This window comes from Octopus sinensis, linkage group LG5, assembly GCF_006345805.1.
Source record: "Octopus sinensis linkage group LG5, ASM634580v1, whole genome shotgun sequence".
NCBI classification, from domain to species: Eukaryota; Metazoa; Mollusca; class Cephalopoda; order Octopoda; family Octopodidae; genus Octopus; species Octopus sinensis.
The window spans coordinates 67,674,406-67,700,058 of NC_043001.1; the positions used below are offsets into that span (position 1 = coordinate 67,674,406).

General features: G+C 35.9%; 1 protein-coding gene across 1 annotated transcript in view; it reads right to left on the reverse strand.

The window, feature by feature from the left end:
• The window catches only part of LOC115211597 (retinoblastoma-binding protein 5 homolog), a 42,458-nt gene that overhangs the window by 13,550 nt on the left and 3,255 nt on the right, over positions 1-25,653 (reverse strand). The window contains exons 2-13 of the mRNA XM_029780169.2: positions 24,598-24,623; positions 23,056-23,228; positions 16,085-16,225; positions 13,740-13,824; positions 10,917-10,988; positions 9,935-10,044; positions 8,590-8,709; positions 7,717-7,870; positions 5,726-5,797; positions 4,694-4,811; positions 3,259-3,325; positions 1,365-1,461 (exon numbers count right to left, since the gene is read on the reverse strand). Coding sequence (XP_029636029.1) covers positions 1,365-1,461; positions 3,259-3,325; positions 4,694-4,811; positions 5,726-5,797; positions 7,717-7,870; positions 8,590-8,709; positions 9,935-10,044; positions 10,917-10,988; positions 13,740-13,824; positions 16,085-16,225; positions 23,056-23,228; positions 24,598-24,623 — 1,235 coding nt within the window. The remainder of the gene's footprint in view (positions 1-1,364; positions 1,462-3,258; positions 3,326-4,693; positions 4,812-5,725; positions 5,798-7,716; positions 7,871-8,589; positions 8,710-9,934; positions 10,045-10,916; positions 10,989-13,739; positions 13,825-16,084; positions 16,226-23,055; positions 23,229-24,597; positions 24,624-25,653) is intronic.

Here is a 25,653-nt window from a genome sequence, read left to right on the forward strand (position 1 = left end):
AAAGATGTCAATCATGGAAACTATTTTGATCATTAAGTTTCATTAAATTGTTCTCCTTATTCGAAATTTGGACATTACTTATGGGATGACCTTATATATATGTATAACAACACAAAGATGCAGCACAAAGTTTTGTCAGTGAACAGGTCGTGGTCTCAAAGCGACGAAAACATTTTGACAAATTAAATTTAAATGTTGAAGTGAATCTAACGGTTTTGTGTGTTTCTTAAATGGCTTATAAACACCTTCCACACTGCAATTGTTTTCGTTCCAGCACACAATCTCAGATCAAGTCACTCGCTATGCAAGTACATCTCCGTAATATATATATATATATATATATATATATATATATATATATATATATACATACATACATACACACAGACAAGTTTGCTCTAGCATCCTATCACTACCTTCCTTCTATCTGCTTTAACCATGTGTAACCTCTATAGTAAAACATCGGGGCAACTGGATTGAAACCACCCACTTCCACCTTCGCATCCCAAATAATTTATCCTATTAGTAGGAGCTTTTTTCCTTTCTTTTCCCCTGGTTCTTTTCTGTCTTGTAAGTTACACAGCAATATCACTAGCGTTGACGTCATGTAAAAAGCACCCAAGGCTCTCAGTAAAGAGGTTAGTATTAGGAAGGACATCCAGCCATAGAAATCACGTCAAAGATGATGTAGGAGATGGGTTTAGCCCTGTAGCTTGCAGATTTTCAGGCCAACCATCCAACCCATGCCAGCATGGAAAGCAGATGTTGTATGATGATGATGACATACATATATGCCAGCTCAGGAAAATGGACATTGAAAAAATGTGTGTGAATGTTTATATTCTGTGCTTTGCATGAAAATGCAGGGCTACAAATAGTGACATTTGCAGCCAATTTCATCAATAAGTCACCCATTAGCTCAGCATTTGAAAAACATCAATGGAATAAAAAGTCCCTTCCTTGTAAAACAAGTGACAGTAAAAGTGACTGTAAAAGGATGCTTCAACTGATGTTATAATATATCTTATTAAACCATAAAATATTTCTTTCCTATAGATATATCAACTGCAACCAAACATTGATATATCCTATAAATATATCAACTGCAACTAGGTCAGGCTATGAAATGTAATGGTGGTGATAGTAGCAGTAGTAGTGGTGTTGGTGGTAGTAGCAATAACATCAGTGGTGCTAATGTTAATAGCAATATTAAAGATGTTGTTTACATTGGCAGAACACCACAAGTAAAAGAACAGTAGAAAGCTGGTATTTACTTAATTGACCCTGGGATAAGAGGATAAGTTGACCCAAATGGGAAGGAGGTGATTATAATGGTGACATAATGTTTAATAAGGAACACCTACCATTTCTGATCCTAACGGCCATCCTTCTTCAGGATCATCAATTTCTGGCGAGACAGGAAGGTACATTAAAGCATTTTCATCTTCAGCTTCTTCATCGCTGAAAAAAAAAAAAAAAATTATTAGTAGTACTAGTAGTATTACATATCTGAACTTATCACTTGCTCCACCCAACTGATATTCACTAATGACAACATCTCTATCTACATTCATCATTCACTGCATTCACCTCTATTCTCATTTGTAACCATTTGTCACCCTCACCCTCTTGCAAACTTTCCCATCCATCCTTGACCCTCTGTCCTTATTCTTTCTCATATTCACCTTTCTGTACGTTGTGGCTATGTCCTGACACTTCATCACCATCATCTTTCTTGCTTTCCAGCTGGGATAACCATGTATTTCCTCTACAGCAAAGCACATGATTTTGTTCCTCTACTATACTTTTAACTCTTTAGCATTTAAACTGACCATATCTGGCCCAAATATTCTAAACCAGCCAGATGAGGCCTCTCATACCCACCCGTAATGTTATTCTAAAAATAAACAATCACACCATCAAAATCTTCGAAGTACACGATAATGCATGATTAATTCAAAACAATGTGAAAAAATAAGCATTACATTTGACAGAATAATCTGAATGCTAAACAGTTAAGCTTTTTACCACCTGGCATAGGATTCTGCCCTCAATACTGCACCCAATTGCACTCAGTTGATGTGTTTTGTCTTACAAATTACTTGATGACCTCAGCAGAACTAGTGCCATGAAAGAAAAGGCATTCAGTACACTGTAGATCAGTTGGTGCGAGGAAGGACATCTAACCAGGCAAAGTAGACAACAGAGCTCAATGCAGTCTTCTGGCTTATCAGATCATACTATTCTAAACAACACCTGCCAGCATGGAAGATGTATGTTAAATGATTATTTTTATGATTATTATTATTATTAAGGCAGTGAACTAGAAGAATTGCTAGCACACCAGGCAAAATGCTTAGCAGCATTTCATCTGTCTACACTGAGTTCAAATTCTGCCAATGTTGATTTTGCCTTTCATCCTTTTGGGGTTGATAAAATAAGTACCAGCCAAGCACTGAGAGTTGATGTAATCAACTTGCTCCTTTCCCAAAATCTCAGGCATCGTGCCTGTAGTTGAAAGGATTATTATTATCATCATCACGACCATCAACAATCTATAATAGGGCACCTTTGACTCTGCGCAAATACACACTTTTATTCCAGATTTTGCAGGATTCATTGATAACAAATATATATTTTTATGGTTTTAAGCAAATACTTTGTCTAAAATGAACCAGAATGCCAAATGGCACCAGACAGACATTTTTATCAATATACATATATAGGCATGGCTGAGTGGTTAAGAAGTTTGCTTCCCAAACACATGGTTTCAGATTCAGTCCCATTGTGTGGCACCTTGTCTTCTACTTTTCTCCAAATTGAATAAAGCCTTCCGAGTTAATTTAGTAGACAGAAACTGAAAGAGTTCTGTCGTGTGTGTGTGTGCGTGTATGCATACACCTTAACATTGCTTGGTGGTTGTAAATGAGCATCACCATCATAAAAGCAGTGACTGGCCATAGGGAAATATTACCTTATTTGAAAACAGGTGAAGACTGGTGGCAGGAGGGGCATCTAGCCATAAAAAAAAACCTGCCTCAACAAATTCTGTCTGACCAATGCAACCAAGGAAAAGCAGACATTAAAAGGATGATTATCTTCCTTTTATTGTCCTCTTTTTGACTGAGTCAGATGAAACTTTTGTTGAGGCAGAAATGGAATAAGACATAAGGGATAGAATCAGATAATCAATTATGGCTACATGTATAAGAAAATAGTTGGTTACAAGAACAAATTAGGAACAGTGAGCTGACTTACCTACTGACAAAGGCTCGAATTGGTTCAATACTGGTTACATCAACTTCTTCATCTTCTTCATCAGGTCCTTTAAAGAGGAAAAGACAAAGATTGGTAAATGACTAACCCTAAACTTGGCCATCTTAAAACAAGTGTGTATGTATATACACTCATTTAGTATATACACTCATTTGCATAGTTTAGTTAGATTTACACGTCAGGCACAAAGTGAGAGTCTGGTTGATGTTAAGTATAAGAATATTGTTTTCACAAAATTTCTCAAGTATGAAAGTTACTGAAGAATGACATAAGGGAGTAGGTCTCCAATAGATGTGTTTTCATGTGGGGGTTGAGGAAGGGAGGATCTGACAAGTTGGAGTAGGTTAATATTAATGACTGTTTCCTTCAGTTTTGAGACGTTAGGCAGCATGATAGGTCACTAATTGGGGAGGTCAGAGGTTCATATTAGTAAAGAGAATATGTTATAAGGGAGAACTAATTAGTAATTTATTAAACTCTTCATTTCCTATCAGATATAGTACCACACAGAATTGCATTGGTGAGCCAGTCCAGAAACACAACTATCACAAGAACTAAGTTTGTTTACATGCATTTAAAAAATAATAAAAATAATGAGCTTATGGTATACAAGGCTCGAGTACATTCTGTCTTATCAGAAAAAGTTTAAAAGAGGGAACAAAAAGCAGACATAAATCAAGTAAAGAAAAACAATGAAAGTTATAAGTACATGCAAATGATATAGAATAAAACACAAATGACAGAAAAGTAAACATTAAAAGTTATAAAGAGGAAACAATTCATAGGTATGACTAGAGTAGTATTAGTGAACCATGGAATCTTTGGCGGATCAGTGTCATGACAGCTAACAACTAACATGTGTAGTTTATTTTATGCTTCAATAATTCTGAATATGAAAAAAACGTTTCCAAATATCATCAGTGGTGAAATGTTATCACGTTTTTGAAAGCATGTTCACAAGCAGTGAAAATATTGAACTCAAAAAAGTGGTCAAAGTTGTGGGAAGTATGTTGGATAATATTGTGAGCTTCTATCAAGTTGTTGCTAGATGTTGAGACTTTAGTGTTTCAATGACCAGAGAACTAAGACACTTTAAGATATGGTGACTGATAGGTGTCTGGTTGCAGGTCTCTAGATAGCTTCCAGTAGATTGATATTTTCCAACAAGAGGGGAGTTCTAGACTAGAAATGCAAACTAACTGTAAAATTATCACAGCCTTATATAGCTTTAAACTGAAAGCTGGTGTGTGGCTGACAAAGGTGTTACTAATTGATGCTAAGACAACTTCAGCCTTTTGAAGACAGTCACACTTTAATGTAAGGGAGAAAACTAATTCTCTTCTATCATTTATTTCTCTTCTGTAATAGAATGCAAGATTGGGTTTTCGTCATAGAGAATGTTCAAGGAGTTAGTTACCTTTCGTTTCTTCTTTCTCTTTATCTTCATCCTCAATGTCAAACTCAGATTCTCGTTCCTCATATTCAACATTTTCATCTAATTCCTTAAAATCGGGAGCAAATGCACTCCAGTTTTCCTGAAACATTTATTTTAACAATAATTATTAGTTTTAAATTTAAGCACAAGGCCAGTAATTTTAGGGAGGTAGTAAATCGATTACGTTGATTGCAGTGCTCCACTGGTACTTATTTTATTGACCCCGAAAGGATGAAAGGCAAAGTGAACCCTGGAGGAATTTAAACTCAAAATGTAAAGATGAATGAAATGCTACTAAGCATTTTACCCAGAGAGTCACCCACAAAAGTCACCCTTAGCCAACAAAAATCAGATTTTTTCTTTAAACATGAAAATTTAATTTCTGAAAGTTTAAAATTTGTTTTCCTTTACTTTGTAACTAACAATTACAGCTAGGTTTTTGTTTTCTTTCTTGAACAAACAGGAAGAGAAATTTCAATTTGTTCAGAATTCATTGCATACAGCAACAGGGAAACATTCATTGCATACATCAGCATCTACCAGAATTAAATATATGCTATTGACACCCATGAGTTACTTCCTAGCTCAATTTTCTTAATAGAACTGGCTATTAAAGTAGTCTATCAGCAGTTTTGTTGACTTGACCATACCTGGATGCCCTTCTTGAAGCTAACTTTTCAACTGAGGACCTCTTACCTTACACAGCTTCAAAGGCTGTGATTTGTTGGCTGACAACACTGTGTGTAGATAGATACATGTTTATATCTGAAATTGCTTGTACAAAAGTATTGGAGGCACACACATCAATCTCCTTACAAAGCTTTGGTTGGCCTTGGCCAATAGTAAACAGGTGGCCAAAGTACTACATGGTGGGACTGAACTTCAAACCATGTGGTTGAAAACCAAAACTTCTCACCCACACAGCAATGACAACACCTAGATAATACATACACATATAAATAACGGACTTCTAAGTGATCTGAATTTTCCCAGTGATCGTTGACATTTACTTACCACTTGATTTTGGGCCCACACTGACACAACTCCACTTGAGATGGAAGCTATGATTGGACGTACAGGATGCCACTGTAAGTATAATTAATTCATAATCAACAAGCATTAAAAATAAACCATCTGACAATATCCATAACAAAATACAATGCCAATGTGTTTCCAATTCATTTCTAAACAAATCAACAATTTGGAAGAATTTAGTGAAATGAATTTATATAAAAATTGTTTTGTAAAATTGTTACCAACCCTCTTTTAACCATTACTTTAAGGTTCCTTTACACTAAACATTATTGCACTAACTTTCCCTTAAGTTAGCAATCCACTTCACCCTGGCTAAACAAAATTTTTAAAATCCTTATTTTCAAGTTGTTATGAAATGTTTGAGGCACTGCCCTATCTCAGATTTAATGAGAAAATTGTTTGTTTCCTTTATGAAGGGAAACAATGCAAACATTTTTCTAGTTTTAAACTAAGCAGAATCAGTAACAAAGTGGTAGCAAGTTGGTTGTTTGAAATATATATAATATATACAATAAATTAGATCGACTTCTACAGTTTCCATCTCTCCAATTTCACTTACCTGTGACAGAATTATTATTATTGAGAGAGAGCAGCACATGCTGCTGAAGGTGCTGTGCAGTGAGATTGAGTAAGAACCTCAAAATTGCAAGGTCAAAATCTTAAGTACTTGCCTTATAAGTTTGAGCTGAATGTCATTTGACTCTCACATGGTGCACATTACTTATCTATTTTGAGAAATAAGATTGCTACAAAAAAAAAAAACACTCACCCACCCACCAAAGAGGGATTCTTTAGGGTTTGAACAACCCTTATTCAGGGACATTTTTGACCAGGATGGGCTACTCAACCTGAAGAAAACTCTAACTGGGCCCCACATGCAAGGTCATGCATTGTTTATCTTGATATGAGATCACACATATGGTTGTGACACACGTGTCTAGTGTACATTTATCAGATGAATAGACATGATTGGTATGATGGGCTCTGTATATTTGTATCTCAGTGTCTCTTTGATGGCATGTGCTGCTCTCTCTCAATAATAATAATTCTTTCTACTATAAGCACAGAGCATGAAATTTGGGAAGTGGGGGGGGGGCTACTTGATAACACTGACCTCAGTTCTTGAGTGGTACTTATTTTATTGACTCTAAAAGGATGAAAGGCAAAGTTAATTTCAGTAGAAATGGTACTCAAATAAAAACTGGGAAAAATGCCACTAAGCATTTTGTCTGGTGTGCTAATGATTCTGCCAGCTCACTACCTTAATAATAATAATAATGATAATAAAGAGAAATGGCAATGTAAGGTTTGAGAGCTGCATTAAAACATTCTATTGGAGGCTGTTAGCTGTTAACACTAATTTATAACTATAACACTAGCAGCCACAAATATATAGTAAACTGGATTTTTACATATCTTGTAAGTTGAGGGTATCCCTGTCATCTCTTTACCACCATCCTCTTTCATCTCCAGCTGAGGTAACCATGTATCTTCCCTCCAGCAAGACACCAGTTCCTTTCCCTCTATCATACTTTACTTCCCATCATCTGGCACAAATCCACCTCCCTCAATACCACTCAGCCCATTTCAGTTGAGAGGTCTTGTTTTGTGAGTCACATGGTAATCTCACTAGTGCTAGTGCCATGTAGAAAGCACCAGTACACTCTGTAGAATGGTTAGTATTAGGAGGGGTATCTAGCTGTAGAAACCATGCAAAAGTAGACATTGGAGTTTGGTGCAGTCCTCTGACTTGCCAGCTCTTGTTGGATGCTCCAATCCATGCCAGCTTGGAAAACGGACATTATAGAATGATGATGATTCAATAAATAATAAAGGAGAACTATGAAATGATTAAAAAAAAAACTCTTATAAGAAAAGAACTGCTTAAAGATGGTAAATAACAAAACTATTATTAGATTTGATTAAATAAGTGCTTAATAGGAGAATAAAATGAATAGAAATAGACTTACCACAACATCTAAGAGAAGTTCTCCTTTTGTACCATGAAGAATCTTCACTAAGTTACCAACACCCTTTTCCCAGATATAAAGAGAGTGCTGGCGAGCAGAGCCAGCTACAATGTATTCGCCATCACCAGAAAAACAGCATTTCTTCCACATAGTTCTAAAAAAAAATCAATATAGAAGGAGAAGAAAACAATGTTAGATACACTTAAGTTGGTGTTCACTTTCATTGGAGAGGTCACTGAAAAAAACAAGCATAAAATAATGTGGTGGAAATAAAATAATGAGATAATGTCTAATATTTTTAGCATTTTAGCAGTAGAAGAGACAACTCTGTGTTTAACCTTATTTGAGCACATCAGTGAATTACAGACTTCACTGTATATGTGACAGAAGTAAAAGAAGAATATATAAAATAGTATAACGAACAGAATTCAACAGATCTAACCTTACATATAAAATTATTATTTATATATAAAATATATATTTCCTCACTGAGGAAATGACAAGGGACTGGGAGTTGTGGCAATTTGCAGTACTTGAGAAGATGGGTCAAACCAAGTAAAATCACTGCCATCCATACATATAGGTTTGTTCTTTACAGGTGCCAGTGCTATGTCAAATGTACTCATGCTGATGCTGCATAAACACACCTGGGCCTGTGATGCGTAAAAAAGCACCCAGCACTCTCTTTAAAGTGGTTGGCATTAGGAAGGGCATCCAGCTATAGAAAAAAAATGCCACAGCAGACAATTTGGAGTCTGGCCAGCTCCTGTCAAACCATCCAACCTATGGCAGCATAGAAAACAGATGTCAAACGATGATAATGATAAGGTTATACATACAATAGTTATAAAATAGTTTAACAACAGATCAAACCTGTTCACAAGATCTTGTAGTTTCTGTATAGGTTCTGGTTCACCATCTTTACCACAAGCTAAAACTTCTCCACTTTCATACACACGGATGATACGATCGGCCGAATTGACAAGGAAACAACTGTAGATAGGAAGAGGACACACCTGCTACTTAAGATATTTGGAACAAGTAATGAACAAAACACTTATTATCATTATTACCATTCAACTAATGGTTATTTCTATCTTATGGTGTACTTAATCATGGAGATAATTACTCTTAGACTAATTAAACATCTCAAGATAACTTCCCTTAATTTACTTTTACATTAATTATTAATGTGAAGCTGTGGGAACAGTGGCCATAATTTTTAAGCTGTTTGGAGATGTGGGTGGAGGAAAAAGGCAAGGAGACAGTACTGAAGATAGTTACAATAAAGTGTTAAGTGTGGTGTGCGAGACACGATGTACTGTATCGCTGACAGGAGAAATGGGGGACTCCAAGTTCAAACCCACTACACTACAATTTCTGCTTCTTCTTAAAAGAAGAAGAGTAGTAGACATAACTATTTTACAAGGCATCTAAAACTAGTGGTAAGAAGTTATTCTGAGACCAGAAACCTGAGCGCACTCTGATAAAGGCACCTAAGGACCATATGAGGGTGGTACACTGGGTGACAACAGAGTGAACTTTACTGAGGGCACCCAAGGACGAGGTAGTGGTGATGGTATTACACTGAGTAATGGGTAAAGCTTACTCCCTCACCTCTAGTTTCAAACAAATTTAACTTGCAAGGCTTTCTTCAAAACTCTCCCATGGTGGTATTGAACTTGAAACCAAATTGTTATAAAGTGAACCAGACAACAATGCCTGCATCCAAAAACAATCTCCCCAAGCCTGTCAGTGAAATTGGGTAGATGGAAATCTGTCAGATGGGCTGTACATGTGGTTGGTAGGGTTAATGTACCACAACACCTGGTACTTGAGGGTCTTTTAGCAAACACCATTCTGATGAAAGCTTTCAAGAAAGGTTTCAGATTTGAGGATTACTTCCCCCAGTTTTGGAATCCTTTCCTCTTACCAGTCTAGGAGGATCTATAATTTATAGCACAACTAAATGAATCCTTAATTTGCTGTACCAGACTCTTCCACATATACTTAGCTTGTTGTGGCAAACTAAAACTCTATGTTATGGACAATGATCTTGCCCTCCTGACTAAGTTATTAAAAACAGAAAATGTTTAATTAATGTTGAAATCAAAAATCAAAGAGAAAAACATTAATTAAGAAATAAAATAGATTGGAATGTTTTCCATTCAAAACAAACTGATTATGAAAAATTTCAATGTTGAATAAAAAGACTTACTCGCCACGGCGAGCAAATTCAATTGACTTTATGGCTGTTGTGTTCAAGGTTCCTGTTGTCACTCGGAATGAAGCTACTAATTCAAGGTCTTCTATGGTGAAGACAAGAATCTGAAAGAAAAAAGAAATAATTAAAAACCAACCAAAAGATTATTGCTCAGATGTGGCAGTAAGTAATCATGGAAATTAAAATTTTTTATAATATTACAGAATTGTTTTAACTCTTTTGATACTAACCTACCTTAAACGATTCCTGGTTTTATTCTACAATTTTCAGGTTTTGAACTTATCTAAATTAAAATCTTCCATCAAAACTTAATGTTAATTTATGTTCTCAACATAAATTAACGTTAAGAATGACAAATTTTCAAAATTGAATGAAACAAAAGCAGTGTATTTCAAGAGAAATATGGCAATTAAAGGGTTAAAGTGATCTAACTTAAAACTTAACTAAAACTCTTCAATGGATAACCTAACAGGTGACAGGACACAGCCTGCCACTACAACCCCACCATGAAGCCAATAAGTTTACAATCTGTTGATGGTAGACAGTTGATTAATGAAGGACAAATAACTGGCTTCGTTTATCACGAGATAGACTTACACTGTTGTGAGGAGGAGGAGGAGGGAGAGAGAGAGAGAGAGTAACATTACAATTTATTAAAAATTTAGAACATCTTTGCAAATGCAAGACACACACTAAGTAAAGAGTTTCAACAAAAGACACCCCCAATCCTTCTATAATTTCTAATTCTCTCAATGTTCTCTCTCACAACAAAATATGTACAACCCCAGGTCAGGTCTAGTTTCAGCAAGCCACAAACAACCACTGAATTGGTAAACTATGAAAACTAGATGAATAGATAAGTGTAGGTTATGTGTGATGACAATGTCAAACAGAAATAAATTTACAAATAGACAATATCAAAGATATGTAAGAGAAAATGATTTAGTAAGACATTATTAAATATCTCATCACTGACCCTGCCCTTTGCATTTCCTGTGTAGATATGTTTCCCTCGTCTGTCAAAAGATGCAACAATGTTTAGATCAGACTGCAATAGAGAAAGAGAGTGAGTCGGCAGCAAATGCAAGAAGAAGAGGAAGAATTAATAAATGTTGCAGAAGAATTAAAAAATATTTAGAAACAGGTAACAGCTAACTACTTTCATATACTAATAGTCAGGTGGCATCTGTGCTTGATCTGAGAGATTAGCAATCAAATCTCCTTTAAATCACACATGACAAACTTAAAAAATAAAGGTCCTAAATAGACATAGTTATAATCATTATCATCAGTGGTTGAATGTACTTCCATGCTTGTATGAATCAAACAAAATTCACTGAGAAAGATTTTCTAAGTCCACATGCGTTTGGAAATAATCTCCAGGAAAGGAAATATAGGGAAATGTGGAATGATGACGACGATGAACAGTCATCACCACCACATCAAGACAACAATAATTAATTACTGCTGTGATAATAATAACAGAGATCACAAAGATAATGATAATTATGGTGGTGGTAGATGGTGATTTTAATAAATTACACAATGCTATAAATCCCAATAATTTTGCATCAAACACCATCTCAACAAATTACATCCAACATTTTTGGATTCACATACTGTCAAAAAGGATTATAGTCAGTTGAACAGACAACAAATAACAAAACCTTTCTTAAAGGGTACAATATAATACATGTAAGGCATAGGCATGGCTGTGTGGTTAAACAGTTTGCTTTCCAAATGCATAGTTTTTGATTCAGTCCCACTGCATGGCACCTTGGTCAAGTGTCTTCAGCTAGAGCCTAGGATCAACCAAAGCCTTATGAATGGATTTGGTAGACAGAAACTGAAAGAAGCCCATTGTAATAAATATTTATGTATGTGTATGTGTGTGAGTGTATGTTTGTGTCTTTTGTTTTGACCTCATGTGATTATTGTAACTGAATGTCATTCATTTCCTATGTTCTGCTAAAAAAACATGTCATGCTATTAAGAAATATTACCTTCCTTGAAAACAGGTATGGGTTGGCAACACAAAATCTATCTCCCTAAATTCTGTCCACTCTATTCAAGTATGGTAAAGTAGGTGTTAAAATGATGATGACAGGACTTGGATTAACCTATTTACCAAGTCCTTAATTTCTCAGCTATAACTGGGACCTAATTTCGTTCATACATATAATGTCTATTTTCCATGCTAACATGGCTATGACAAGAAATGGCCTGAAGTAGGATTTTATAGTAGGAGTTTTTTTTTTCTATTGCCAACTCTTACCTGTTTTCATAAGAGATGTTTTTAAGTTTTGATATTCAATCACTCTTTAAAAAAAGTGCAAAGCAACCAGTCATAATGTCTACATCATCACCATTCCACTAAAGCAAGGCCATGATGTTAACACTGTACTTAGCCTTTGTTGACTTGGAAAAAGCTTTTGATGAAGTCCCCTACTCTGTTATATGGTGGTCTCTAAGGAAGTTAGGAGTAGAGGAGTGTCTTGTTAGAGCTGTGCAAGCCATGTACAGTGGTGCTGTCAGTAAGGTGAGAGTTGGCCATGAATTCAGTGATAAATTTAGTGTTCAGGTAGGGGTTCCCCAGGGATCAGTTCTCAGCCCACTCTTATTATAGTCCTCCAGGCCATAACAGTGGAATTCAAAACTGGGTGCCCATAGGAACTGTTACATGCTGATGACCTTGCTCTTATTGCAGAATCTTTAGCAGAATTGGATAAGGAATTTCAGGTATGGAAACAAAACCTGGAATCAAAGGGCCTTAAAGTTAACCTAGCAAAGACCAAAGTTGTTAGCAACAAAGAAGATAAAACTATCTTTTCATCATGTAAATGGCCTTACTCAGTATGAAGGAAAGGAGTTGGAAGAAATTCCCTTTGCTGCACCCAGTGTAAACTATGGACACATAAGAGGTGCAGTGGAATCACAGCTATATTAACAGATAGAGTAGTCTTTGTACATGGCAGATGTGCAGGAACAATAAGCACTAAGAGCACACAGGAATTAGATTCTCTCAAATGCCCAGGAGGCTCTCTTGAGGTTGTAGATAGTTTCTGTTACCTAGATGACCAACTTAGCAATGGTGGAAGATGCTCTGAAAGTATTGTTTCTAGAATAAGAATTGGGTGGGGGAAGTTCAGAGAGCTATTACCTCTGCTGGTAACAAAAGGCCTCTCTCTCAGAATGAAAAGTAGACTATATAGTGCTTGTGTACAAACAGCTATACTTCATGGTAGTGAGACATGGGCTCTGAATGCTGGAGACATGCATAGACTGGAGAGAAACGAAGGTAGTATGCTCCGTTGGGTGTGGGGTGTGGTACCGTCCCAGCCATGCTAGCATGGAACACAGACATTAAATGATGATGCATTTGCTCACCCATCCAAACACCCATACACAATAAGCTTCCTTCCATTTCCATTCACCAAATTTGCTCACAAAGTATTGGTCAGCTCTGTTTTATATTTGGGTGCTGTGTAGTGGAAGTGAACCTGAAACCATGTGGTTGTAAAACGAACTTCTTAACCAGCCATACCTGAACCAAATTTACATATACTCAGGATCAACATACTATTGAATATAAGTCATACTCTTTTATACTTGACTGATTTTCAAGTAAAAAACTGGGACATGACTTATGCATGGAGCAAAGCAGAAATAATGAAGGGGAAAAATTTGTTTCAAGATTTAACACTAAATTAAGGGGTGCAAGTAATTACTGAGTTTATAACTAAATTTGTAGAATAAGAACAATTGATCAACAACATTGATAGGTTGAAGATAACCATACCTCATCATCGAGTGGCACAATAGAATGTGAATTAAAATCCATTTTAACAACAGCATGTTTCAGAGGGCACACTATAAAGACATCACTGCAATAAAGAACAACCATTAGTAACAAACCAACAATAATCTGAATTTTAAACACTGCACTGCCAAAAACACGAAATTATGACAAGGTGCCAATAGGGGAGACAACTTGATTTTTACTAGGAGTTTGGGCAGTAAACAGATTTTAGATGACCAATTATAAGGATATTTCTCAGTAAATGTTCGATTTGACTCTAATTTTATAATTACCAACAACAGAGATAAAAAGAGGATAACGAAATAGCTTCTCATAAAATAGATCTTCATTACTTTCAATGTTGGAACCATAAATTTCATGTGGGATATTTTAAGTGTTGGAATCATGAATATCAAATATTAATTTGAGGGACGTAAAATGGGTCCAAAAGCAACATGTCAAATGGTAAAGGAGACAATGGCTACAGGTTAGCCGGTTGTTTACATAAATCACCAAAGTTAATTTGAAATTTCATCTCACTGGAATTGAGAAAATAAATTCCTGCAATATAAAGGAATAAGAAAATAGAAACCAAATATATAAATCATAACATATGTGTCTGTTTTAGATTTTAGTGGTTTCTCCACCATTGCAGACTATCGCAAATATTACGTTTCCTAGCTAGCAGATCCTTGGAAGTAATAATTACTCAATGAGGGGTACTCCACTATCCAATGCACCATCTGCTGTCAACAGCCACTGAATGCTGGGCATGCTGTGGTTGCTGATGCACAGACATGTGCTCAGGCTATGTCATCTCCAGCCTTTCCGTGATGGTGAGCAGGTGTGGTTGCTATTTGTTAGATACACTCTTCCACAGCTCATCTCTTTAACTAAGCTGCAAACCTGGATTAGGCGTAGACCAAAGAGGGGCGCTTGGCACCTTGAGTGCCATCAAGCGCTCACAGCCCTCCACCAGTCGGGCAATGCAATCGGTAGTAGTTCCACTCTAGTGTTCTATAGAGGGTTAGTGAAGGAAAAGTGCAATGATGTTCGTGGGGAAACTTTAGGTTTCCATGAGGATCAACTTACTGGTCTGTTTCGGAGAACTTTTGGGCCAGGGCCTATGGATAACTTCCAGAAATCCCTTGCCTGGCAGTTTTACCAAGGAATGCTGCCCATTCAGAATATACTTTACAGGTATAAAAGAGCTGTCAGCTGGGCTGGTGCACTCAGAGCAATGAAACCATTCTGCACTTGTCCAATGCCCAAGCATTGCTGACTATGGGTTTATGTTGAACAGCTGCTATCACATGTAGGACAGATCTGACTATCAGCTGAATCCATAGTGAAGATTGCCCCATTGGCCTCCTTTAACTGGGAGGGGCAGGCGATTTTTATTTGTCTGGTGGCTGTAGCAAAAGTGGTAGTATGGTGGATTCGTTCGAAAGGGCTAAAATCAGACACTTTCCCCTATGGCCAAACCCTCATCAACATTTTCAAGTTTCACTTGAAAAGGATAGTGAGGGTGGAGAAGGAAGTGTTGCCATCTAACAAATTTATTGAAAGGTGGGTGAATGTTGGAAAAATGGCCAGTGTGAATGGACCAATTCTGAGAATACACCTGTAAAGGAATAAAAGAAGGGCTCTTGCCCTGTTGATCAGGTACCCATTGCTTTTGTGGGTTTTTCTATGCATAACCTTTAAAGCACCTCTCCCTACTGGGAGTTTTACTTGTTACCTTTTTATTGTTATTTAATGATTACACAAATGTGAAAACCTTTGTATCGTTTTGTGTTGTCTTTTATGTATAATTTATATTAGCCTTTGTGGCCAATAAAAGAATAAATTATTATTATTAACAATAAATAATAATAATGTTAGTTGCTTGACCATAACCAGTTGAGCATCTCTATTAGTGGCTGATGATATGTGCATCTCTGATTATGAGTAGGAGTAGTGGAGGAGCATCATAGCCATTTGCTGAGAGGAATTTTGGGGGACCTGAATAATTCACCTCTGGAAACATGGGTGTTTCGTTCATCAGACTTAAACAAACCTTCTTCAGGGACCTTCTGAGTGGGATAGCCAACTCGATATGAGGAAAATTCCGAGTCCACCCCCATGCAAGATCACACACTGTTTAGCTTGATAAGAGGTCACCAAGTCAATCACATATGGTTGTGATGCACGTGCCAGATGTACTCTTATCAGATGGATAGTCATGATGGGTATAGTGGGCTTTGTATATTTGTACCCCAGTGTCACTTTGATGGCATGCATTGTTCTTTCAATCAATAATAATAACACAATATATAGAAATGTCTATAGAGAGCTTTACTTACCTATTTCTAGGATGAAACTGTACTTTTAATACAGGAGATGGAAAGCGGTATGTTCGATCACATTCTCCACTCTGTACATCCCAGATTGAAACAGTGTTGTCTGTGGCAGCACTAAGTAACTTGTGGCCATTCCTGTTTACACTGCAGAAATCAAACACTCAAAATAAAGACATATAGAAATACACTTCTTACATAACCAAAAGTCAATGGAGATGCCACAGTAGGGAATTCAAAGAACTACTTTCGGAAATATTTTGTCAACCCTCACATTATGTTCATTTGTTCTATGTCATCTCTAATAATAGGTATGTGTGTGGCCTGTATAAGCACACACAATAATTCAGAGATACAAGTTGAAATAATAAAGCCAAAGTAATAGTCACACAATTCTGTAGAGGACTTAATTCGATTGTGTAAAGCTGATTCAGGAAACTCAAGGAAAAAAGATACATTTGAAAATGTTGTCACTGATAGACAAAGAAAGGATCATACTCATGTGAATATATGTGTATTACATGTCCTTTTCTTGCTTGTAGGATCACACACAGCAGGAAATTGAACAGTAACAACTGAGTCATTTGATTTGAACAAATGTGTATAGTTTTGTCTTACTGAAGACATAACATTTCTCATGGTGGTACAAAATGCATCCAGTACACTCTGTAAAGTGGTTGGTGATAAGAAGGGCATCTAGTCATAGAAATGAAGCCAAAATTAAACACAAACACCAGTCTATGATGGTTGTGGCTCCTAATGAGAACTGACCTGGACTGTAATGACCCACCCAACACATCAGCATAAAGTGGATGTAAAATGATAAAATGACAATATACACACACACACACACACACACACTCATTTGTGTGTGAGTATACATATATATATAAACACACACATACAGGTAAGATGTTTGCTTCAGAACCAAGTGGCTTAGAGTTTTCACTACATGGACATTGTCAGTTAGCACCTCCTACTATAGCTGCAGGTTGACCAATATCTCCTCGAGTGAAATTTGGAAAATGGAATCCTGAAACCTATTGTGTAAATATGCGTGCATGCGTGCATGTGTGTGTGTGTGTGTTGTCCTCTTCTCTGGTAAGTCACTGCCATGCAAATAGCAGCACTTGTTTACAATATTCTGCAAAAGGATTAGCAACCAATGCAGAGTTTGTTAGCTAGAGGGCTAAGGGAAATATTACATTACTTAGAAACAGGTGAGGGTTGACAACAAGAAGAGCATTAAACCATAGAAAAATCAACCTTAAAGTTTCAGCTAACCCATACCAGCATGGAGATGTAGAAATTAAAACAATGGTTATAATAATGATATCATCATCATCGTTTAACGTCCACTTTCTATGCTAGCATGGGTTGGATGATTTGAGGTTTGGCGAACAAGATGGCTGCACCAGGCTCCAATCTGATCTGGCAGAGTTTCTACAGCTGGATGCCCTTCCTAACGCCAGTCAGGCAGTACTGGCAACGGCTATGCTCAAAAGGTGCTTTTTATGTGCCACTTGCACAGGAGCCAGTCCAGCAGCACGAATGTTTTTTCACCAGCACAAGTGCCAGTAAGGCGATGCAGGTAACGATCAAGCTCGAATGGTGCTTTTTACATGCCACCAGCACAGAAGCCAGTTTGTTGTTCTGGCAACGATCACACTCGGATGGTACTCTTAGCGCTCCACTAGCATGGATGCCAGTCATCGAATTTGATTTCGATTTCACTTGCCTCAACAGATCTTCGCAAGCAGAGTTTAGTGTCCAATGAAGGAATATGTAAAACAATTGCATCCAGGCAACTATTCATAACATGCACATACACACAGATATGTACACCATTATACTGACTTTTCATTTTACTTGTTTCAATCATTGGACTGTGACATGCTGAAGCACTGACTTCAAGGGTTTAGTTAAATAAAATGATAAACAGTAATTATTTTTAAACCTGGTGCTTATTCTATCAGTCTTTTAAGCTGAACTGCTAAGTTATAGGGATATGAACAAACCAACACCAGTTGTTAAGTAGTGTGGTAGTGGAAGCAAACAGAAACACATGTATACATATGACAGGCTTCCAGCATTTCTCTCAAACAAATTCACTCACAAATCATTGGTCAGCCTGAAACTACAGTAGAAGACACTTACTCAAGGTTCTTTGCAGCAGGACTGAACCTGAAACCATGTGGTTGTAACCACATAGCCACTGTAAAGTTTAAAAGTCTTTCATCTCCTGCTGGTCACTGATGCAGTTCTACAAATGTTAGCAACCAGGTTGTGCAAAGACTTCAACATGTTATACTATGTAAATACCATTATGAAATAACACAAAAGTCAGTACAACAGCATTCTTGTGTGTATTCTAAACAGAATATGTGTCTGTTTTAACTATTCCATGAAGTAATTGTTTCAGTTTCTTCCACTTATCAAGTAAAGCAGTGATCTACTTAAGTTATTTATGAATCTGTGCAATGCTAGGTAGTTTAGTTAATGTGTGTATGTACATAAATAAGCAGGTAAGTGTTCACCAGGACAGTTTTCAGCCCCAACCTCTCTTGTTTGTTATAGTTCTCCAGGTTAAACCAAAGTAGTTTAAGACACATGTATGCTGATGATTTAACTCTCATCTTCAAACACAGAAGCAAAGAGGTCTCAGAGTAAGCTTACTGTAGTTAACAGGAAAACAAACATCAAAACTCTGCTGCCACTACAGAGGCTGTCATGATCACTGTAAAGTGTACCAAATGTAAAAGATGGGTGTGCAAAAGATCCAGTTAGGTCACAGACTTGTTATGTAGCTGTTACACAGGAGTAGTGAGCATTAAGAGTCCCCTTGAAATAAATTCTTTCAAATGCTTGGATTGATTCCTAAAAGTAGTTGATAACTTCTGTACCCTAAGTGACTTAATTATGCTATTACCTCTGTTGGCAATAAGAGAAATTTCTCTCCAAGTGCCAGGCAGATTGTAAAATGCTTGTGTGTGATGCCCATGCAATATTGAAAAGTGAAAGATGGGCACTGCATATAGAGTGTGTGCAAATGCAATAAAGAAATGAAGCAAGCAAGCTGTGCTGACTGTGTAATGTTAGTGTGGTTGAAAGAAAGAGCACAAATGAACTGAGATAAAAAAAAAAAACAGAAATATTGTGTAAGGGTACAGCAGTGGTACAGAAGAACCAAGTAATCCAAATGGTCAGAACGAAGGAGTTTGCAGAAGAGGAAGACAAGGGATGAAGTGGTGAAAGTTAATCTCAAGGAGCTAAACCTCACCAAAAATATGGTGAAGAATTACAAGAAATGGTGAGATTCTGTATTTGAGAAGTCCTGTGCAAACCATGCAAGAATAGAAAAGTAGACACAAAAATAATGACTGTGTGATGATGATGATCTTGTTTTAATGTTTACTTCTCCATGCCTGCATGATTCAGACAAAATTTGTTGAGGCAGATTTTCTACAGCCAAATGCCCATCTTGTCAACCCTCATCTGTTTCCAAGCATGGTAGCAAGGTAATATTTCTCTATGATTGGACAGGTTTCCTTGAAGTAGTGAATAACACCACATTTATGATGGTGACACTTGTTTACAATTATGAAGTGACATCAAAATGAGGAAGTACACACACACTTCCATCTCTCTCACCAAATCTCATTCTCCTTTCTTCTACTTTTCCCTTTCATTTCTCTCTCCACTTATCTTCCACACACTTCCACACATTTACATATGTAGCTTACACTCCTTCCAATACACACAACATGCATATCTCCAGCACATGTTTACATATAATAAGCATGTACAGAAACTCCTCACATACATGAACACACACACATGCAAACATACAAACACATCACTTGGCCTCCTGATCCCACTATTGCTACTAATCTGTTAGTTCAACCCTCACACACTCACATACAACTATTCCATGCTGCACTCCCTTATATACAAACATGCAACTTGCAACCTACACACATGAAAACATATATGTAAATGTGCATTACACACACACACAATAACTATTTTTGCACTCTCCTGTCTTCAAAAACCACATTCTTTATTTTTCTCCAGCTTCCAGTCAGTTATTTCTTGGTCATTTAAAGACACAAGTGCTTTTCTCTAGACTATCTGCTCCTTCCTTTCCTCTTCTCTGGAATTTTCCCTCTATCTGACAAAGAGTTATGCTCGAAATGTAATTTCTACTCCTCCATTTCCATCTAAAACTTTCACAGAGCATTAGTCTAATGTATTCACTGTGTATGTCCAATTGACTTCTGTTGATGTCTTTTCTCGTTTTTTTTTTTTTGTACATGAATTTGCCTATATATATGTACACACAATGAGCTTCTTTCAGCCATACAGAATTATACTTCACATGCAAATATGCATATAATCTGCTCTCCACTCTGAGGGAGAAGCCTTTTGTTGCTTGCTAGTAGAGGTAATAGCTTGCTAAACGTTTTCAAACCCATTCTTACTCTGGTTCCTATACTTTAAGAACATGATCCACTATAACAAACTTGGTCACTTAGGTATAAAAAAAAAACTATCAGCTAGTGCTAAAGAACACTCCAGGCATTTGAGAGAATCTATTTTGCAAGTGCACTTAGTGTTTATTGTCCATACACACCTGCTGCATATGAAATCTATCATCTTCAGTTAACCAAACTTGTGATTTCACTAAATCTTGTGTGTCAACTGTTTACACAGGGCACAATGTTTTGAATTTCTATCAACTCTTTTTCTGCATATCAAGTAAAGCTATGTCCCTGACAGCAGTAGAGCCCTTTCTTTCTTATTTACTAAAGATTTAGTCTTTATTAAATTCATTTTCCATATCTGTAATTTATTCTCCATATCTGTTATAAGAACTATGCCTTCTATATAAAGGAAGTAGAGAGCAATACCTTGACAGCCTCCTAATTCCATGTTAAGTTTGTCACTGAAGTTGTTGCTGAGCACACTAAATTTATTGTTGCAATCAATATTTCACTATATCTATCAAACATACTTAACACTACACTGTGTATAAAACACATTTAACATCACACTGTGACCATCAAACATAGCAGCCCAGCTAACTCTACTTTTGCTGCTGATACCTTTTAAAATGTTTCTATTTAATTTTAAAAATCTACCATCGTATTTTTCACATTAGAAAGTTATATACTAAACACTAACATAAGAATATAAAAGTTATTTTATTGAATCCATCTAAATTATTGGTTATTTTCCAAATTACTTGAATATCAGTAGAAAGATTGTCATAATCATGAACGAATTAATACGCAGTTCACCAAACTACAAATAGGCTACACATATAATAGGAACTTCATGATCTTGTTGTACTGAATGTAAATCATACCATGAGTATATCTCTGGTGGGTTAGTATTAAGTGTTATTAGAGATAATTTTTTTAAATGTGTGTGAGAGAGAGAGAGAAAGAGGAGAGAGAGACAGTTGGATTACTCACCTCAGTTTAAACAGATTAGTGAACAAATGGTAATGTTTGTGATGGAAAAAAATAATGGTAATAATAAGAGAACCTGTTCAGGTCTGCTCTTATTGAATACAAGACAATCTGTGAGAGAATGGAAAATGGTTTATAAAACAGGTGGGGTTAATGAGGAGAATTGTACAATTCACCTCTGTGGCAAAAATGAACATGTCTTTTGGACAAAGAGGACATTCATACACAACTGTCACCGATGATCAATGTTAGCTAACTATAAACAGTTTGGAAATAAACCGATAAAGACAGTTAGAAGAAAGTAATAATAATCCTTTCTAATACAGGTACAAGGCCTGAAATTTTGAGGGGAAGGAGCAAATCTATTACATTGATCCCAGGGCTCAACTGGTATTTATTTTATCGACTCCCAAAAGGACAAAAGGCAAAGTCAACCTCAGTGGAATATGAACTCAAAATGTAAAAAGCTAGAAGAAATGCCATTAAGTATTTTGTCTGACACAGTAATGGTTCTCTCAGTTCACCACCTTATAATAATTCCAGAGAGGAAATTCTTCTACTTATCAAAGGTTAGCACATTCACCATAGCAGTAAAGAAAGGTGGCACTTTAAATTAATTACAATATTCAGAAATAGATGATATACACCTTCATCATAACTTTAACAGTATATTCACACAATGTGTGTTTGTTTAGCCTGAGGTCAATGTTGAACAAGCAGACATAATGATCAAAGATACTCAAGCCATGGTCATCTCATCTTAGGAGTATGCAAAATTACATTATCTTATGTGTCTTTCCTTAATTTAAGACAGTAGAGTGTGATTCAAAGAAGGGGGGGGGGCTGTTATTTTAGGCATGCCCAGTAACCACAAAACTATTAGTGATATTTGTTCTTTGCCAAGTTACAAACACTTATCATTTTCACCTTAAGAAATACGGTGAACACTAATTATAAAATAGATGAAAATACAGCTAATCCAGATGTTATGTAATGGATTTCACAAGCCATATTTACTAAAGTAGTAAGCAGTGGGGGAGGTTAAGCCAAGAAGTGATACAAGAATATGAGAAAAGAGAGACAAGAAAGTGAAAGAATTAGTGATGATGATTAGCAGTTGATGAAAGAATTGGCAAAAAAAGTTGAGAGTTATTGTTAAGTTTTTAGGCCTGGAGACAGAGGAAAACTGTCACAGCTTCAACAGCAACATTAAAATAATTAGAGTTTTAGAAATAGTGAAGCAACCAAAGGATAATAGGGTCCAAGCAGGAGGAAGAAATCACAAATTTCTAGTTTGGAAACAGGAAAGTGGGTAGCGAGTTGGGGGGGAAATAGAAAAAAGCAACAGATCAAAGAATTTGAAAGACAGGTAAGTTAAGTAGGTTGGCAATGAAATTGTGATAGTTAGCTAACTGGTGAACAAAGATGATAGAGGTAAAACTGGCCTCATTGAATACAAGGTGAAACATGTTGGTTAACAGAGATGATATGTGTACAACTCACCTCAGTGAACAGACAGGATGAACGTGAGCATTGATAACCTTAGCTATTCCTCTCGTCAAGAAGTCCCACAAAACAATGCGGCCATCGTTGCAACCAACGGCCAAAATGGTTCCTTGCCGGTTGAACACACATGTTACAGCGATGCTCACGCAATCCAAAGCACCATCAAACTCCTGAAAAAAGCAAGACTCAGTTATTATCAAAAATAACAATGACAATCTTATGACCTGTTTAATTACTGTCTGCAACAAGTCAGGTAAATCCATTTCTGTTGAACAATCAAATAAAAAAAATCAACAGACAGACTGGAAGGCAGGCAGCCAATCTGACAATGTTATAGGAAATGAGTTTTCATTATTAAAACACCCAAATCACAATAATTCATCAACATTCAGATATCAGTATATCTTAGAGCTGTTGACAGCAAGCAGACTAACAATTTAAAACTGTAAGGTTTATATATATGTATAAAGAACTAAAAGACACACCAATAACTCTTTTACCATCTATCTTAAATGTGAAAGCAGCTATAAGTAATAGCTCATGATACATTATCAATTTATGTCCACTTTCTATGCTAGAATGGGTTGGATGTTTTGACCAAGTCTTCTTATTCCAGTGTTCCAGTTTAGACATGGATTCTTATAATGCCAACCACTTTACAGAGTGAACTGGGTGCTATTTTCATGACACCAATACTAACAAGGTTGTCTTTTAGCTTGAAGACTAAAAAAAACCCTTGACTGAAAGGGATGATAGGGTGATCACATTAAGCAAAAGAGAAGATTTATGGTTACCTCTCATATTACATAGATAAATAGAAGAAGATTGAGTTAAAAACCCAAGGTAGTAAAAGAGGTGGAAAACCAGCCATGGCATTTGAACTATGCATCTATCATAATCTGGTCATCATACACATCAAAGTAACTGACTAACCATCTAGTTTATAGAAGATACACAGTTTAAGTTCCTTGGATGGCTTTCACCTTCTTTTCTGTCCAAGGGATGTTTTAACCCAAATCACTTTGAGTTTTTACTTATAGTTACATTCGCATTCAAGACACATTGTAAAAGTAACATATTTACTAATTAATATATTTTCCAAACAAGTGATGGAGAATCAAAATTACACATAACTAAGGATTTATTATTCCACGTTAATATTTGGTAATAAGTGTTAAACTAAGTAAATAAAGACTATATATTAATATGGTTTAAAACATATAAGTGTTCAATTACAAATCTTTAAGTTTAGATCCCAGAAATTTTCACATCTCTGGTTGGTTCAGTATTCCATCAGTGGATAAGGAAACAGATCCAATACTGAATGTAAATACAAATGTCATTATTGGGCTAATGATCTTTTGATGATACAACTCTAATTGGAATTCTGTTTACAGTAAATTCCTGTTATTTTAATATCAGTAGTTAAAGGAAACCTGCCAAAGTTACAATGTCAGAAGTTTCAGCTCATATCTGGATCATAATACTAAGAGGAAGGATGCTGGAAAATGGATTGTTATTAAGTGTAGAAAACATTACCTCAGGATGATTTTGTCCAAATGATTCTGAAAAAGAAAGAAAAAAGAAATTTAGCAAATTTAATAATATTTCATTTACTACTAAGGGTTCACAAAAACAGTTGGAACAATGCATTTCCCCCTTCTTGTTCTGTACTTTTCCAAGTGCAATACTTAAGAATATTCTAAGATTCTGTACCTGCATTTTTCATTTTAGACCTCTTTTTTTCCACACAACAAATCTAGAGAGAATTGAACACTGTATATCTCAAACTCCTGTTAAGTGCTCTGCACTATTAAGCTAAGCAGCCCATGACATCAGATACCGTGTTTTATTACACTAAATATTTTAAAATGATAACCGAAAAAAATTATACTATTGTAAATAATTTTTAAATACAGATTTTGTTCAAACTTTAAATTTTATTTGCACCTAAAAATAACAAAGGATTAATAGCAGCATACTTGTTACAAATAAATTTATTTTTAAACAATTTTCACTATAAAATAATGTCATATTCTAATTAGATCATTAATAATTAATGTTTTTTATGAGTGAAATTTTTCCTTCTAATATGCACATAAACAGAATACAATAGGAAATTACAAAAAAACCATAACTTTATTTTATGCTTAATATTTTTTGATGGGGTTTTCTCCTAAATATTCATCTTGATGAACTCTTTCAATGGAGTTCAAATAGTAATCTTCTCTTAAAAAGACAAAAATATTTTGATATTTTAAAATTATCACCTTTTTTTCATCACTTAAAGCCACACAAGTCTTTTTTTTTTTTTTAGCTGATATTTTTTGACAAGGTTTTTCGCCATGAAATTCTGAAGTAAATCTCAAATGCAGAGTAGCTGTGAAAACAGCTAAGAGCAGCTAAATACTCTTAGAAAATGGAAAAACAAAAAGGAGCCAGCAAGCTACTACAGAGAATCAAAGTCTAGAAATGCTCACATGGGTGAATGATAAAGATATAGCATTCAATTTGGTTGAGAACTGAATAAGTGATGAAGCCTAGAAGAGCTTGCAAGTGACTAAAATTTGACCTTAAGAATAACTTTGAAGGGCC